The sequence below is a fragment of the Mesoplodon densirostris genome, chromosome 10 (assembly GCF_025265405.1).
Source record: "Mesoplodon densirostris isolate mMesDen1 chromosome 10, mMesDen1 primary haplotype, whole genome shotgun sequence".
NCBI lineage: Eukaryota > Metazoa > Chordata > Mammalia > Artiodactyla > Ziphiidae > Mesoplodon > Mesoplodon densirostris.
Genome location: NC_082670.1, coordinates 74866175 through 74882632, shown reverse-complemented (window position 1 = coordinate 74882632; position 16458 = coordinate 74866175). Strand labels below are relative to the sequence as shown.

The 16458-nt window shown below is 49.7% G+C and overlaps 1 protein-coding gene across 3 annotated transcripts in view; it reads right to left on the bottom strand.

Moving 5' to 3' along the window:
* Positions 1-16458, bottom strand: part of CACNA1D (calcium voltage-gated channel subunit alpha1 D) — a 322894-nt gene that overhangs the window by 28622 nt on the left and 277814 nt on the right. For 2 of the 3 annotated variants that reach the window (XM_060109148.1, XM_060109147.1), the window contains 9 exons: positions 10994-11038; positions 10454-10582; positions 7795-7860; positions 6022-6113; positions 4972-5131; positions 4274-4401; positions 4054-4150; positions 534-636; positions 97-198 (listed from right to left, as the gene is read on the bottom strand). In XM_060109148.1, coding sequence (XP_059965131.1) covers positions 97-198; positions 534-636; positions 4054-4150; positions 4274-4401; positions 4972-5131; positions 6022-6113; positions 7795-7860; positions 10454-10582; positions 10994-11038 — 922 coding nt within the window. The remainder of the gene's footprint in view (positions 1-96; positions 199-533; positions 637-4053; positions 4151-4273; positions 4402-4971; positions 5132-6021; positions 6114-7794; positions 7861-10453; positions 10583-10993; positions 11039-16458) is intronic. The other variant, XM_060109149.1, reaches the window with a different exon arrangement.

Here is a 16458-nt window from a genome sequence, read left to right as displayed (position 1 = left end):
ACCTTAAGCATTCTGCAAACACGCTGGGCTTCCTAGAGACTAGCATTGAAACCAATGTGCTGGTCAAGAACTACTTAGGAAATAAATTGCACTGACCACCAGCTGGAGGGACAACTTGGTCAAGTAGTTTCATGCTGGTTTTCTTCCAGATTTTCTTGATCACAGCTCGGAGCTCCTCATTAGCTTGTTCTAGGTTCCCTGAATTCAAAAAGGAAGAGGGGGGGAACAAGCCTTGTTTCTTTTGCCCAGTGATGCCTCTCTGTTCTCACCGGGGCTGCTGGTGGCCCGAGTCACCTCTCAACCTTCCCGGATAAGGTGAAGCACGGAGGGAGGGGAGAAGGGTTGAGGGAAGCAGGTCCAGCCAGTGGGGCCAGCACAGATGTTCACATTTCACATACCGCCCCATCCCCTGGGCAGCGGGGTGTCCCCTCCCTGCCCTGCCTTTGACAAGAAGAGGCCCAGATGGGAATCAAGGTGGGATACGGCCTCCCCTTCCTCTTCTCCCACCTGTCCTGCTTCCAGGGAGGGCTCACCTTCCGTCTTGATTTTAAGAGCCGTTCGGACCAAAGCAAACAGAGTTGCATTAAACATGACTGTCCCATCACTGTTGAGCGGCATGTTCATGGCAACTAGTCTCTGTAAACAGAAAGAAAATTCCCTTAATAGAACGCAAACGAATGATGACAGCTGCAGCCCTTTTCCTCATTTGTTCTCTGTTTATCCCTCATCTCCTTTCTAATCAACCCTCGATTCAACTCAACAGCCATGTGGGGGGGCATCTACTATCTGAGGAGCTCTGAGCTGACAAAGATCAAAGCTTGAGTCACGAAAGCGCAAACGCGGGCACTCAGAAGATGCATTTTGTTTGTTTTTTAGACTCGCTACTGTTCATGCATTCCTCTCCCTTTCTCATTAACTGGCTCTCCCTGTGTCTTGGGGTCAGGCCTCCATTCTGGGCACATCCTTAAGGCTGTTTGCGGGTAAAGTGATGTACCAGGTATGATGAGCCAGGCACAGAGCCTGGGACCAAGGTCCTCAACCAACAGGGTCGATTACTTTTCCTAACGCAGGGAGTGTCCTTCAAGGACCCTGCCCTGGTGAGACCACTGTGGAGTGTTTTGTACAAGTCCATGTGGTTCTATGAATCCAGTGTTCGGTCTTTCAGAGCTGGATCCCCACATCCTGCTTCTCTTTTCTGTCTCTTCGCCCCTGTAACACCACCACTGAGAGTTGGAGAGGACCTGGGTGAGTGAAACTCTCTGTGGCCCCAGTTACTGCAGATGCCATGCCCACAGCAAAGGGCTGTGCAAGGGTTAAAGGAGCTCACAGACACTTAAGACTCCAGCCAGGTGCCTGGCACATGGTAAGTGCTAAATAAGTGGTACTTAGAGCTTCTAATAGTTTCAAATTTCTTACTTTTGGCTGACAAGGTGTCCCAAGAGAAAGATTTTAAAACACTTTTCCTCCTCCCTATTAATGGACTGGAGTCTTGTGTACACATGATTCATCCCACCTAAATTCCTAGTCCTAGGAGAGCCTGCACAGTCACTTGCTTTTCCTGGCAAGTTCCTGAATCAGCAAAATGGACTACTTTGTGTCTGAAGGACACGTAGATCCTTTACATAAAAGGGTCTGGAAATGCAAACACAAAATGACAGCCATGAGCCAGAACCCATCTTGTTCTTGGAAACAGAAAAGAGGCTGATACTGGGAAATTTATGGGAAAAAAAATCAACGTCTGTGGCTTATTCTCTGCCTACATCCAGAGTCCAGGATGAGGAGAAGCAAAGACTCGGGCAAGGACCCCAAGGACTTGCCAACTGGACTTCCAGCCCAGGGAACAACGAGTTTTGGCTCAGATTTCTCTGAAAGCCTGAAATACATTGTAGACTCCACTCTTCACTGTGGGTTCTGTCTAGAGCCAGCCCAGCATCCCTTTGGGGGTAGGGTGAACCCCTGACCCCGAATCCCCTCATATCTGTGAGAAGAGGGGACCAGTTGTTGCACAGACTGGCTGGATTTCTATAGGGTAGAGTTTCAACAGGCAAATCTTGCATCTCTCCTTTAAAAAGGGGGATCCTTTTCTATTGCTACAGCTGACTCAAGGTGGTTCGATGTGAGTTCTACGAAAGGAAAACAAATCTCGATGAGAGCTCGCAGAGAGCATGGTCTGATGTGAAAACTTCAGGAATGGGGTGAGATGGTGACAGGGATAGAGTAGGATAATTAAATAGATATAGCTTAAAAATCCCACTACGGGGGGACTTCCCTGGTGGTCCGGTGGTTAAGAACCTGCTTTCCAATGCAGGGGATGTGGGTTTGATCCCTGGTCGGGGAACCAAGATCCCACATGCAACAGGCCAACTAAGCCCGTGCACTGCAACTACTGAGCCCGTGCGTTCCGGAGCCTGTGCACTGCAACTACTGAGCCCACGCGCCACAACTAGAGAAGACCACACGCTGCAACGGAGAGCCCACACACCGCAACGAAAGATCCCGCATGCCACAATGAAGACCCGACGCAACCAAATAAATTAATCCAAAAAAAAATCCCACTAGGGGATTAAAGTCAGAAAGGGAATTCTAAGGGACTTTGGGAGACTGTTTAAGCAGTGGGAGACAACTCAAGAAAAGAATCCAGTAACCAAGCAACAATCTACATATGTAGTTAAAGTACAAGACAACAGATATGAGATCTGGATCTTGTTATATGAAGTCAGGGAATTAATGGTCCTTGAAGAGCTGCATTCCTGTGTGTAGCCAAGACAGGAATATAGATGAAAGGGGAAAGAAACTAGGTGAAAGGGGACATTATACCAAAACCTGAGATGAACTACCATGTTTTAGTATATGTTACCACCCTTTTGCTAATATACTATCATGAAAAGAGCGTCATGACAGTCCTGGTTAGACCATCAAGGGTTAAAAGAGGAATTAAGGATACAAGCCTTGACATCTAGCTAAAAATGAGGAAGAAGGCGATCTTCTCCCCTACCCCATTTTTCTTTGATTATAAAAATGTAGCCCTCTTTGTTCTCAGGGTTGCGCTCCCTTGCCTGCCCGCTTGTATCTCTCACAAGCATCCTATGCTAAGAAACTCACTCTTTGCCGGCCACTTTGCCTCACGCTGAATTCTTTCTGCATCGAGGCAAAAGAACCTGAGTTTCAGTAAGTCCTGACACCAGGTGAGTGGTTTTAACTAAGGGACAGTGGGTTCAAGTCCCCTCCTAAGTCAGGAGTTGTGAGTTCAAGTCTCAATCTGAGGTGCGGACGGGTTCGAGTCCCGTCCGAGGAGGAGTGCGGTTTCAGCAGGAGATCTGAATCCATCCCCGAAACGCCACCGCCGGATGCACATGAGGGGCACGTCACTGTGTGCACCATCACACAAGCTAGGAAATGTCCAGGCCACTAAGTCCTCTCCATTCTACTCCCTAAGTAGAGCCCTAAGCCATCCCCTCCTCTCCACGCCCACTTCCCTCTGGCTCTTGGTACTTCACAGTGAGATAATGCAACAGCTCTCCTGGGTGTTCTCCTGTCCCTAGTTCACTTCTCCATTGCCAAGAGTCAACCTTCTAGAACGGACGTCTCCTCCTGTTTCTTCCATGGGACTCAGCATAGCACAGAAGGCTCCTCGCAGCTACACTCAGCCTGGGCCTGAGGCCTTCTGCCACCTCCTCTTGCGTTCCAGCCACACCGACTCCCCAGTCTCTTGCCTCCACGTCTGGGCTCCCTGGGCTCCTTTTCTGCAATGCCCTTCCCCCTCTGACAAACTCCTACTTCTCTCCTGCTGGACCTGATGCAAATGTCACCATCCCCTCCTTCTACCCAGTGACAAATTACACAATTCCCTTCCTATTCTTATTGTTGGCTGACAGGGTGACCTGAGAGTTACACAGCTGAGAACGCCTCAAGGACAGCAGCCACATGTCATTCATCTCGGCAGCTCCAGCGCCTGACAGCAGGCTCCACAGAACATCACTTAGTAAGGGTTTGTTGACTAAAGCAGGGAGTCCCTGCAAGAGAGGCCGTCAGGGATGCCAACAGGACACTTACCTTGCAGGCTACCCTGTGTGGACACAATTTCCCAAACCCCAGGGGGGGCTGGATGCGGCGGAGCAGAGTGACCACGTCCAGGTGCTTGATTCTTCCCCTAGAGACAAAGTACGGCATGAGGCCCAGGCCTGCATTTCGGTCCATCCCACCTTCCACAGAAAAGCACACCCAACGTCCAGAAACAGCCCACACAAGCCAAATGGAATTCTTTTCAACCTACTTTGCCTCGGGGTCATATTCGGACCATATTCTTTTGAATTCGTCTAAATGGTGAGGCCCCAGAATAGACCAGTCCCGGGTCAGATAATCGAAATTGTCCATGATGACAGCCACAAACAGGTTGATGATCTGTAAAAGCCAATCAAGAGGGAGTTTCAGCTGTAGTGGGATGAGCTGGGTTCAACCCTAGTGAGTGCTTCCTAATTATAAGGGTCACAAGACATTTGGACCCATTTCTCCTACAGAGGCTGAAAATTTTGCATTCTGGAGACCGTTTTAAGAAAAAGGCAGACTTCTAGCTTTCCAAAATGGTCTGGGTATAGGCCCAGGGGAGGGCAGTGGGGAATGTCCTGTCTGACCTTTTGAAACACACTGCAGTGTTATAATTTGCCACCACATAACTCACTCTTGTAAGTCACTACTATGTGCAGTGGCTTTGAGATTTTTATAAAGGAACCAGCAGCCCTAAGAAGCTGGGGTGGTGAAGCCAGTTAGTGAGCACCCAACCCCTGCTCACACCAAAGCTGCTAGTAACACAGGCCTCGCTCAACAAAACCTCGACGGCCCAGTGGAGTCTAGACTGCTCGTCAGCATAAAATACCCCACAGCTATTTGACGGGGCAACGTCATTGGTCTGAATCCCAAATGCTACATGAATATGTGTCCATTGGTGGTGGGGTGGCTATTCTGATCACTTACCAGAAATGCGCAGAGCATGTAAAAAGTGATGAAATAAACAATGGCAAAGTTGCTCCCACAGGTGTACTCCTCTCCGGGGTTGTAATCGGACTCGGGGTCACAGAGCTTTCCCGGGAGGCAGGCCAGCATGATTTCCTGCCAGGCCTCCCCGGTCGCACACCTTTTTTAGATCAAGCAAAGAAACAAAGAAGGCATTTGAGGCTTAGATCTTTAAGAAATTTTAAGAAAAAAAAATTTTTTTTTAATTAGACCAAAACCTAAGTACTTTGTGGGGAAAGCCAGTTTGATTTAGTGAAAATTCCTACACTGAAATTCCTACTTATTTTCAAATACAACTTACATCAGTAAGGAAGGCCCTGTTGCAACTCCCTTTGATTTATATCAGTCACTTGATACAAGCACATCAATTCTTTTTGTATAAAGGGATGTTTGTTTTGTTGTCTTCTCTCCTTTAAACACTTATGTTACAATTTTTAAACGATTATTATTTTTAATGACCTAACATCTGACAACTTGATTAGATCCCCATTTGATTCTGTTGAAAGCAAAGAACTGGAAACTGTCTAACTTACAAAGAACTTGCTCTCCAGACATTAGGACTTGCTTGTATGGTTTCTAGAAAGTTCTCTCACTTTAAGGCGCTTTGTTTACAAAGCTATTAAATGGAGTTAAAAACAATCCCATAAAGTTTGAAATTGCACATCTCAGGATGCTCCCCACTGACTGTGCAAAAGGCCTCTACATTCCTGCTAAATTTTCATTTTCCCGGTTGTTTAAGCACACGCGCCCATGTGTAAGCATACACCCCATACCTTCTCGGCGGCTCAGTAGACCTGCTCCCTCCCAAGTGGAAAACCTTAAGCCAATCACAATGGGAATGACCAAAAGCCTGCAAAATTCCTCTGTGACTAAAATGCCACCGTGTCTGTTTAATAGTACAAAACCAACAAATACAAAAGGCCACCATGACCAACTGCTTTAAGAACCCGGGTCCTCTGCTGCTCTGGAGCCCAGAACCAGAGAGACTTGCTCCGGGCTGGACTCAGTCACCTGAAGAGCAGCAGCACTGCCTGAGGAAAGGTCTGGAAATTGTTGTTCCTGTTGATCTGGTTGTTATCTCTCATGGCAACTTTCCCAAACATCTAGAGAGAGAAATTATTAGGGGAAAGAAAGAAAAGATTTTGTCATACCAGAAAAAAAGAAAAAAAAAAGAAAAAAAAAATCCACCCCTCCATATGTGAATTTAGAACTCAAGTTTGGTCAATACCCAGAGTGCCTGGCACTTTATTCATCCCACTAAGATATGCTGGGCTTGGTGCTAACCGCTGGGCACATTCTCAGCTCAAGGAGTTCCTAGCCTGGGGAAGGGATGCAAAAAGTAACCAGACTGGCAGCCTCTCCAGATGGGAGCTGGGCTGGTCCAGCCCGATGGGGAAGCACAGAATAGGCTCACAGGATCCCTGAGGCTGGGGCTGGGGTCAGGGTAGGCCCCCAGGAAGAGTGAGGTTAGGGCCCAGAACTGAAGGGGAAGGAGAAGCCAGTCAGGTGACAAGGAGGGTGAAGAATGCTCCAGGCAGAGGGAGCACGACGTGCAGAGGCGACATGGCCCGGGTGCTCCAGGAAATGAAAAGAACGTGAGTGTGACGAACAGCCCAAAGACCAGGCTGCAGACAAGCATGGGGGGCCGGTGGACCATGGGAAGGAGGGTGGGCTTTGCCTTAAGGGCCAGGAGAAGTCAGCAAATTCTTCACTTGTGGGGATTACAGAAGCAGACTGACATTTTCGAAGACCCTGACGGCCGGCAAAGACTCTTGAGTGAACACGGGGGTGGTGTGTAAGATGCGCTTTCCAGTTCTCTGTGACCATTTAAGTTTTATATGAGGACGTTATGGCATAAAAGACCCTTTGGGGCCCATGGCGTCACAAGCTGCTAAATTACAGGGGCTCAAGCACACTGCCTCTTCGTTCAAAACCCCTGGTAAAAGTGCTAGGCACTTGCAAATGCTTCTCTGCCGTCAGAATAAAAAAGCACGTACCACCATTTCTCTGCTGCGGGAATACTTCACCTCTTTTTCACTCACAGCCCTCCCTTACCTGAAAGGCTGCACCTGAACCAGCAGAGAGCGTGGCAGAGGGACCCTGGGGAGGTCCAGGGCCACAGGGTCCTCCACCTCCCTCTCCTCCAGGGGGCTCTGCCCCCTACCCGCCCACTTTGCATTAGGGCTCAGCTGTTAAGGGAAGCTCCTATGCCCCCTTCCCCACCTCAGGAGGAGCTGGGGAGCATCCCACAGCCCCTCAGCCAGGACCAGGCCACAGAAGAGCCTGGTTTCACGCTTCTTTTTAGAGGGGCGCTTCTGAGGCAAGATAATGGTTCCAGTTCAGCCCCAGCATCTAGATAGTTTGTAATGCTTTCAGATGATAAACAGACTTCTGTATCACTCAGTATCTTCTTAGCAACTTTGATGCAGAAAATAGGACAATTATGGCTTTTTTCAGTACAGCATTTGCTGTTGCTACAATCAACGATGGGTTTTCTCAATCAGTTGGCTCCCCTCAGACCCAGACTGGGGGTGGGGAGTGCCCTAAACCCAGCCTCCTCTGACATATTCCAACCTCCCCATGCCCTTCTGAGCCCGGCTCTCGCTGGCACAGGCTCTCTCATGCAGGGCCACGTCTTTTTCATCTTTATAGCACTTCAGCAGCCCAGGCGTCCGGCTGAAAACTCATGACCTGTCCTTCCAGTCCCCCTGGCCAAGGTACAGCCTGCCACAGATCTGGGGTGACGTAGCAAAGGAGACCCGGGGGAGAGGTGCTGGAGCGTACCTGCATGCCAATAACCGCGTAGATGAAGAACAGCATGGCGATGAGAAGCGCGACATACGGCAGCGCCTGGAAGAGAAGCAGCACTTGGCTCAGCGTGAGCACCCTGTCCCCCCGCGTGGCTTGGGGGCAGACGGAAGGCCCGCATGGGGCACACGCTCTATTCTTTTCCATGTTATACTGTAAGGACATCAAGAGTGAGGAAGAGCTTTTTAAACCCCAGCCCAGCAGCCCGGCTTCAGCCCTGAGGACAGCAGCCCATGCACACCTCGGGTTACGAAGCTGCAGGCACAACATGCTTTCCACAGTTGTTAACAGTGCGTCCTAATCCTAAACAGTGTCGCTCTCAGAAGCTACTGTAATTGATGAAACAATTCCAACATGCTAGACAATTAGATCGCTTTCGCTTTCTTTTGTGGGCGTGTTTGGGGATGGGGGCAAGGGGCTCTTTCGCAAAGGAACATCTTTATGCAAAATCACCTTGCATCTGCTTAAGTACTTCCTTAGGGTGAAGCTTTAGGAGTAGAATTATTGGGTCAGAGGGGAAGAACCACTTTCTGGCTGTGGCTGTAGAAAGCAAGACACCTTTCTTAAAATGCACTCTTTCTGAAAGAACCACGGAGCTGGGGGCTGGGCCAGGGAAGAAAACGAGCTAGCTGTGTGGTCACCAAGCCTGGGCTCTCCTTAGGAACATCAAATATAAGCACATGTGTTGGGTCAGACCACCGTTTTTTTTTTTTTTTTTTTTTATTCAATTTTTGGCTGCGTTGGGTCTTCGTTGCTGCGCGTGGGCTTTCTCTAGTTGCGGCGAGTGGGGGCTCCTCTTCGTTGCGGGGCACTGGCTTCTCATTGCGGCGGCTTCTCTTGTTGCGGAGCACGGGCTCTAAGTGCGCGGGCCTCAGCGGCTCTAGAACTCAGGCACAGCAGCTGTGGCGCAAGGGCCTAGTTGCTTCATGGCATGCGGGGTCTTCCCAGACCGGGACTCGAACCCGCATCCCCTGCAATGGCAGGCGGATTCCAACCACTGCGCCACCAGGGAAGCCCACCACTGGTCTTTTAATCCAAGGCTCCTCAGCTGCTTGTCTCCCTCATCTCAAGTGACAGAAGATGTCTGTGTGCTTGGCATGCCTCCAGGGAGTGCCCAGATTGTTAAACTTAAGGCCAAGCTCACATGCATAAAGCCTCCATTTGCTCTCCTATCTGAGAAAGGTCATCAGAAAGCCAGTGGCTAAAAAAGCTTCCAACTTGTGCCAGCTCTGGATCTGTGACTGCCAGCTTGGCCCAGTGCAGTAGCACCATCCTGACAACTGGACTGGTTAACAGAGTCCCACAGGGTTAGTTTCAGGCTGTCCTTGCCATAGCAGTATGCGTTTTCTCCCTAGATGAGCAAAATGTTTAAGAATTCTGTTGGCATAGTTTCTCAATTTTTATGGACATGAATGGTCATGTATGGTCATGTCTCTGTGACATGAATTCATCTTATAGTGACCAAAACTTTTTAAAAAAAGTTTAATGTAACAATGACATTATTGCATGAGTCATTCTATTTTTATAGCAGTTCATTCACAAATGTTGGTACTTTGTATTACTAACAACCATCTAGGATTTAATCCCTTTCCAGGACCGAGGCTCACCTGCTCGAGGCCCCCCACCTGCCCTGCCTCTCTCAGAGCTGCATCCCGCCTCCTCCTACAGTCTCATTTTCCCCAACAGGACTTGCGATTTTCCTTCTTTGAGTTTCTGGATCTACCTCCTTCCCCAGATGCCAACCCTTCTCCTCTTTACCTGTTATAATTCTGCCCACTGTGGAAAAATGTTTCCTGGGATATTAACACCAGTTTCCTCAGAGCCGATGGGGTTGTTCTTTGTGTATCTTCGAATAACTTAATTTGTTAATGTGAGCATTTACTACTTTTGAATTAAAAAGTCAAAAGATAAAGAAACGAAGATCCATGACTCATTTTCTAAAGTTCGTGCACATCTACAAACTCCCCCATGTGGTGCACCTCTTAATAAGAATCTGTGCCCCCCTCCCCAACGGAGTAAGTCCAGAAGACCAGAACATCTAGGGTGGGGTGCTGGAAGGTACATGAGAAGCTGGGTTCTGTTTGGAACAGCCAAGAACCAGGCTGCACCAGGCTGGAAAGCCATAGATGACAAAGGGGACCTGGCTTATACCTAGGTGCCCTTCACTCTGTAATCCTCCCAGGCACTGGATACCCCAGGACGGGGGATGGTGTGCTGGCCAAGGCCAAGTAGTCTCTGATTTGTATCTAGATTAGCCAACGGACAGGACTGCCGCAGCCTTATGAGGCTTCCAGGGGTTGGCTGGGACCCTTCCTCTCTCAGACATCACCATTCATCCCAGGCATCCTGGGGAGGACTGAGGTGCGGGGAGCCCCGTATATCTATCCATCTCAGAAATGCTGCAGATTTCTCAGCTGCAGGCCTTACTGCTTTCTCTTCTGCTTCCTTAAGCAAGTAATCCTGTTTGATTTATCCAAGCAATGCTGGGCCCGTCTCCTCAGCATTCCAGGTCCTCTCTGGACCTAGGTGGTCACAGTGGTCCTGCAGAAAGGAGTCTGGATCCTCCACAACAGGGGACAACCACTGACTTACACATGATCTTCAAAGACAAAGAAGCCCTTGGCATGGCTCTTACCTGGAAGGACTTAATAAAAGTCCACAGCAGTGTCCGGATGCCTTCCCCCCTGCTGAGAAGCTTCACCAATCGCATCACTCGGAAAAGACGGAAAAAGGTGATGGAGATTCTATTGCTCTCTTCAGAGTTCTGAAGGGTTATCATGGAGAGGTCAAACCCAATGGAAAGTAGAACATGCAACACTTTCAGAAAAACAGCAACAGATGCAAACAGAGGTGGCAGAGGTAAGAATTAAAGATGTGTTTCTGGGGCCTTTTCACCTTACAAAGCATGATATGAAAGGAAGTTACATGCTAACAACACAGGGCTTGGGAAACCCTGTGTCCACACAGCACATGCATGTCCACGTGGTCTAGTGTGTTAAGAGGAGGACACTGGTCTGGTCAAGAGTACTGGACACTGATGATGAATGCAAACCACTGCAGACACTGTTCTGGAAGGACAATCATGGAGAATACAGAACAGCTAGTGGAAAACTCGACATGGCCAAATAAACTCAAGGAAAAGGCCCAGCCCCTGGAGACTAGTCACTGATCTTACCCCAGGTGTAGCAGTTGGGACAGGGACATTTTCACTTTCAGTTGGCTTTAAGAAATCAAAGATTGAAAATGTATTAATGAACTGGGAAGGAAGCAAGGGTTCAGGAGGGTGTCCCCCCCTTTTTAAAAAAAAATCTGTGGTTCATGTCTGAGGATAACACATCTGCTCCCTCCCTGAGGAAATGCCACAGGAACTGCTTGGAACTGGACTTGAGGGTGGGCAGCCACTGATGCAGGCTCAGACACTATCACTTTCTAATTCACACCCCAGGACATGATGTTTCAAGACTGAAAGACATCCAGTAAAAGACAACACTGCAAGACCTCAGTTGTCCCCAAGCACAGAAATGCAGAGTGGGACTCTGCTTCTCATGGGAAGACTGGTTCTCTTGTTGTAGTCAGGGTTGTGGGTCTGAGGACCTAACTGCTCTGAGGCAGGCCGTTCCTAACCCTGAGGAACAGGGTGACTCCACCAAACAGGGCAGAGTGGCAGCTGCCTGCTCTCCACAGACCTCCCCTGCCCCACTCTACTCCTGGGGCCGCACAGCTGGGCAGCGTGCGCCCGATGGGCCCTCACTGGGGTGGCTGCCGAGGAGCTGGGCAGACTGAGCCAGGGCAAGCAGGAGAGGGGCTGGTTTCCCTCCAGAAGCCTTCACTGCCCCACCAAGAAGGCTCAGCTCTGGGTGACTCTTGGGAAGCAGCAGCTTAGCACCAGCGTTCCCTGAGCTTCCGCAGTGCCGTTTCACCCGAGGTCTGGCTGGGCTCCTGTCACTTGGGCCCCAGGGTGCAGAATCCCAGCCCTCATCGCCCTGTGGTCACCAGCCTCCCCACTCAGTCTGTGAGCCCCCAGGGGGCAGGGACCTTGCCTCGCTCCACTCAGTGCCCAGCATGGTGTCTGGCACTTATTAGAGGTTCAATAAGTGTTTATGAGAATGCAAAGAGGTTGTAAGCCAACTCACAAATATCAGGAGCCATCTTTAAATTAAACAGTAAAGGCTGAACAAGAGTCAGGAAATGATGGCCTTTTTTTTTCCCCTTCAGTGGGGTCACCTCTGCTGAAGCAGCTGGTCGACCCAGAAGCCAACAAAGGAAGGAGGCTCTTCTGACTGGGGGCCCAGCACTCCTGGGTGCTCTCCAGGGGTCTAGGGAGCCTCTCTGCATGGTGGGTCTGTACAGCTAAGGGTTGTGTGTGCACGCATGGATGCACACCCTAATCTGATGGGCTCTCCTCCCAGGAGATACAGGGAAAGGAAAAACTCCATCCTGGAGTCTCATTCTCGTCAATGGCTGCCTCCTGAGATCAAACCTAAAACTCTATAAAATTCATAAAATAGAAGGAGTTTGGGCACATCACATCACAACTGAAATTCAACGAGATTACTAAGCCAGGACTAACAGGTTCTGATGGGGTTAAAAAGGGGTCCCTGCTTCGCCTGGGATGCTCGGAACGTGACCCCTGCAATGGGTTGGTCAAAGCCTGGTCACTCTTTTTACATTCCTTCTATCATCTCATCTCAAAAGGGATCACATCTCCTTAAAAGGACAGATGATGGTTTTTAACTCATGACTTTAGCAAATGAAGGTATTTGTTTTCCCAAGTTCTCACGCTTGCCCACACCAACTCCCTAAGGGCTGTGTGCAGGAGGCTCCAGTCTCACCCTTACAGCTGGAGTGTGAGGGGGTGTCTGTGTGTGTGTGTGTGTGTGCACTTGCCTATGCTCAAGGGGACCAGAGTGTGCATAAGACAGAACACTCTAGTATATTTCTGCAACGTCCATAACTTGTGTGTTGGACTTACAGGAGAATAAGGAGGCTGGGTGGTCGAGGAAGACACTCTTTCTGGCCATGACCTGGCCCAAGCCTCTTCTGCTGGCCCTTCCCTAGCCCACGTCAAGTCTGACAGACCTTTTACACTCCCCTTATGACATGAGAAAGTTAGCAGCCAAACTGACTTTTGAAGGGCACATCTCTTTTTCAACTGCTACCTTTGAAGTATGACAAATCTTGGCCTATGAACTGGAAACCATGGGTAGTCTTTTGCTCAAAAAAACAAAGAAGAGGAAAAGACAGCATTTGTGGAGGGACAAAGCAGCACAACATGCAAGAAAGTAAGGACAGAGCAAATGGCACACCAGGCTGCGTGCACCCCCAGTGCAGCCTGTGACACCCCCCCACATGCCTCACTGGGCAAGGAGGACTGGGCAGGGGAGGGTGTCACTGGTAGCACCGGGGGAAAGTACAAGTTGCCAAAATATCTTACAAGTGGAGGGACCCTGAGGATGGCTTTGCCTAAACTACAAACGCCAGCCTGATGAAAAGGGCAGGCCAGCTCTCACCCTGGGCTACCCACTGGAACGGCCTGGGGATCTTTAAGAACTCTGATGCCTGGTTCTCACCCCAAAGCTTCTGACTTAATTGATCTGGCCCCAAGCTTTCCCAGGTGGTTCCAACATACAGCCAGAGCCAAGAGCAGCAGCCCAAGGCCAGAGTAAAGCTGGGCCATGTCTTCAGCTGGTCACCCACACCAGCTCATTCCCTTTAGGTCTGGAGGGGCCACACAGAATGCGACCACCAGAAAAGCCCATGCAGGCTGTTACAGCTAAGCAATGGGTTCTCCTGGAGTTGATGAGGTTTCAGTACTCAGATGGATGCAAAGCGAGTAGCTGCCATCCCCATCTTCCTTACAAGGGATGGGTAGAGAAGGCTCAGAAACACAGGGAGCTGGTGAAGGGTGGAAATGGACCATGAGCAAGCTGCCACTCCTGGGATCAACCGCAGGACACCCCCAGAGGCTGTGAGACTAGGGAAGGTCTCACTCCCCAGGGAGTTTTCCATTGACAGCACTAGGGGCTGAATGATGTTTCAATAGATGGAATTCCAGTGTCATCCCAGGGCCTGGACTACAGGACCTCGGTAACTCCTTCCCGAGATGCCACAGTCTTCATCTGGAAACCCTACAGGGAAATGGACCCTCAGCCTCAGGAAGCCAAATTATATGCCAGAGTCTGGAAAGCTCCTTCCCACAGGGCTCCCAAGCAGGCTCTTGCAATGTAGGCTCTGGGCCAACTCCCTGCAACTACGGAAGGCAAATGAGCCCTGAGTTTCCCAAGTGCAAAGGGATCAGTCTGCATTTATGCATTAATCCCCATCTCTTCCTAGAAAAGCTGAAAGGATGCAGTTTTCCAATTCAGACAGGAAGCAGACCAGTTACCCTGAGGCATCCTGAAGAGTTCTTGTTGGGGAGCCTCTCTCTGACTACTTCTGACCTGGCATGTAACACCTCTGGGATGGAAGGCTTCTGTATTGGGGATTGCTGAGTTTGTCTCCAGAAACCAGCGACCTGGTCCCTAGAAAAGGGGTAGCATACAGGATGGAGGGCTGAACAACCTGACCATGGATTTAGAACAAGAGGCTGAGTGTAGCTGTGGGCCACTTGGCCCACCCCGGGTACACGACAAGTCAGGGACAATTCTTAGGTCCCTGGGAGTGACCTCCCTACTGACTTTGTACATACTCTTAAGGAATAACAGTGCAGACATTGCTGCTAAACAAGTGTTTTGCCTCCCCGCCAATAACGATAATCGGAAAGACTAAATGTCAGCAACAGCCATTCCCCAGGTTAGAGAGAATATGATGCTGGATCATTTCTCCATTCAAGGAACAAACAGGCATCGAAGAAGGAGCAAAACCGAGCCTGCCAGTCCTCATCTGACATTTTAGCAGCTTGATGACATTATGACCAACTGTGATGAAGGCAAGTCCATGAGAGCTATCAAACCATGACCGTGGCAGGGTAGGGGTCATGGGAGGGGGCGGCAGGAGGGAGAGGGCCAGGTGAGCATGCAAGCCGGACAACAGAAAGGGCCATCCAAAATGTTTTTGCAAAGAATACAAACGCAAGCTCGATTTCTCATTTCCAGGCCGCATCGTTCATTCTTGAAGACTATGCGGCCATGTCACAGAGCCAAGCGTGACTGACCAAGATGGTCCCAGCTCAGGCCCCAGGCTGGAGACAACAAAATAGGGCACAGCAAACAATTTAGATGACCACGATCCACAGCACTCCTGTGAAACTCAGCAAAAACCAAAGGTGCAGAAGCCAAAGACAGGTATACAGTCTTTCGAGTGCTTTTGCTTTAACAACGACTTCACCGTATATATGTTTATATATACTTGCCGCTACAATTTTCTAAAAACAAAACCAACATGAAAATCAATTAGGCAACAGAAAAGGAAGAGCAACAGAGGTTGGGAGAGACAGCACAGCAAGTTAAACATTGCAAAAAATGATGACTTAGGGCAGCTAAAAACAGCCAACAATGGACCAAGAGTATTCATGCTCAGCTGAGTCAGGAGTGTGGGGGACAGGGCCACCAAGGGAAATGATGTGTGCTGCTTCCCGGGGAACTCGGCATGGGGGCGTGTAGAGGAACCACCGGCTACAGAGAGTTATGTCACCAGAGGTTAAGGACATCCAGTCTCTCCTGTCTTTGTGCCGTGGCCTGAGGGTCGTAGATGCCCAATACAGATGTGATGAAGGACTGAATAAATGAGAAGGTGGCCTCGAGCATCCCCTTTTCACTGAGGCCCAGCACAGAAATGCTGAGGTCCCCTAAGGTGGTTTTCTACTGGGCCAGGGCCTTGAACTCGCATTGCTCCTGGCTCAGGAAGGTTTGGTCTCAGGCTCCATCTGACCAGGGGAAAGGTCACGTACTGAAAAACAGTACGAGGATGTTGACTGGTGGGATTTTTCAGTCTGACTGAATGCCAGTGAAAGCCTGTATTATACAGAAACCCCGAAGTCAAATGCTAACTAAAAAATTTCGTGTGGGCTTTTATAGACCTGTGGCTTTCCTGACTGATGGAAGGTGACGGCGGACATGTCTGAGACACTGCTGGGCAGGGCTGAACCAGAGGGAAGGCACAGCGGGCTCAGCCCCAGCACGCGGCGAGGCAGCCAGGAAGCCGCGCGTACTGTCGGTGGTGCGCCAGCGTGGGGGGTCAGGCATTAGAGAGCTGGGCTGTCCGCTTGGTGAACAAACCCTGGCCACATCCTGGTGCCCAGAAGCTAAGCATGGACCCCACCACCTACACACCACGTGAAGCACGGAGCGCTCCAGGGAGACCTGCTCAAATTGTCATTTATGGTATTTTCAGTTCCATTATAGACCACCTCTGACTTACATGAGGGTCTGGTTCCAGAATGTTCACGTAAGTGTACTTTGATGGAGGCTGTAAGTGCTTTATGTGGTGAGATGATTAAGCAGGCAGATGTCTGCTCATAAACTCAGGAGAGAGCCCCGGGCAGCCCAGGGAGGGTCCTATGTTCTCCCATTAGCATCAGATTATTTTATAACCAAGCATAATTCACACATTATGAATGGCAATTTTATACCTGACTTGTGGAATATTTCACATAACGTGGAATTTATATAAGTCTGGGCTTATGGAGGTTGGCAGATTTAT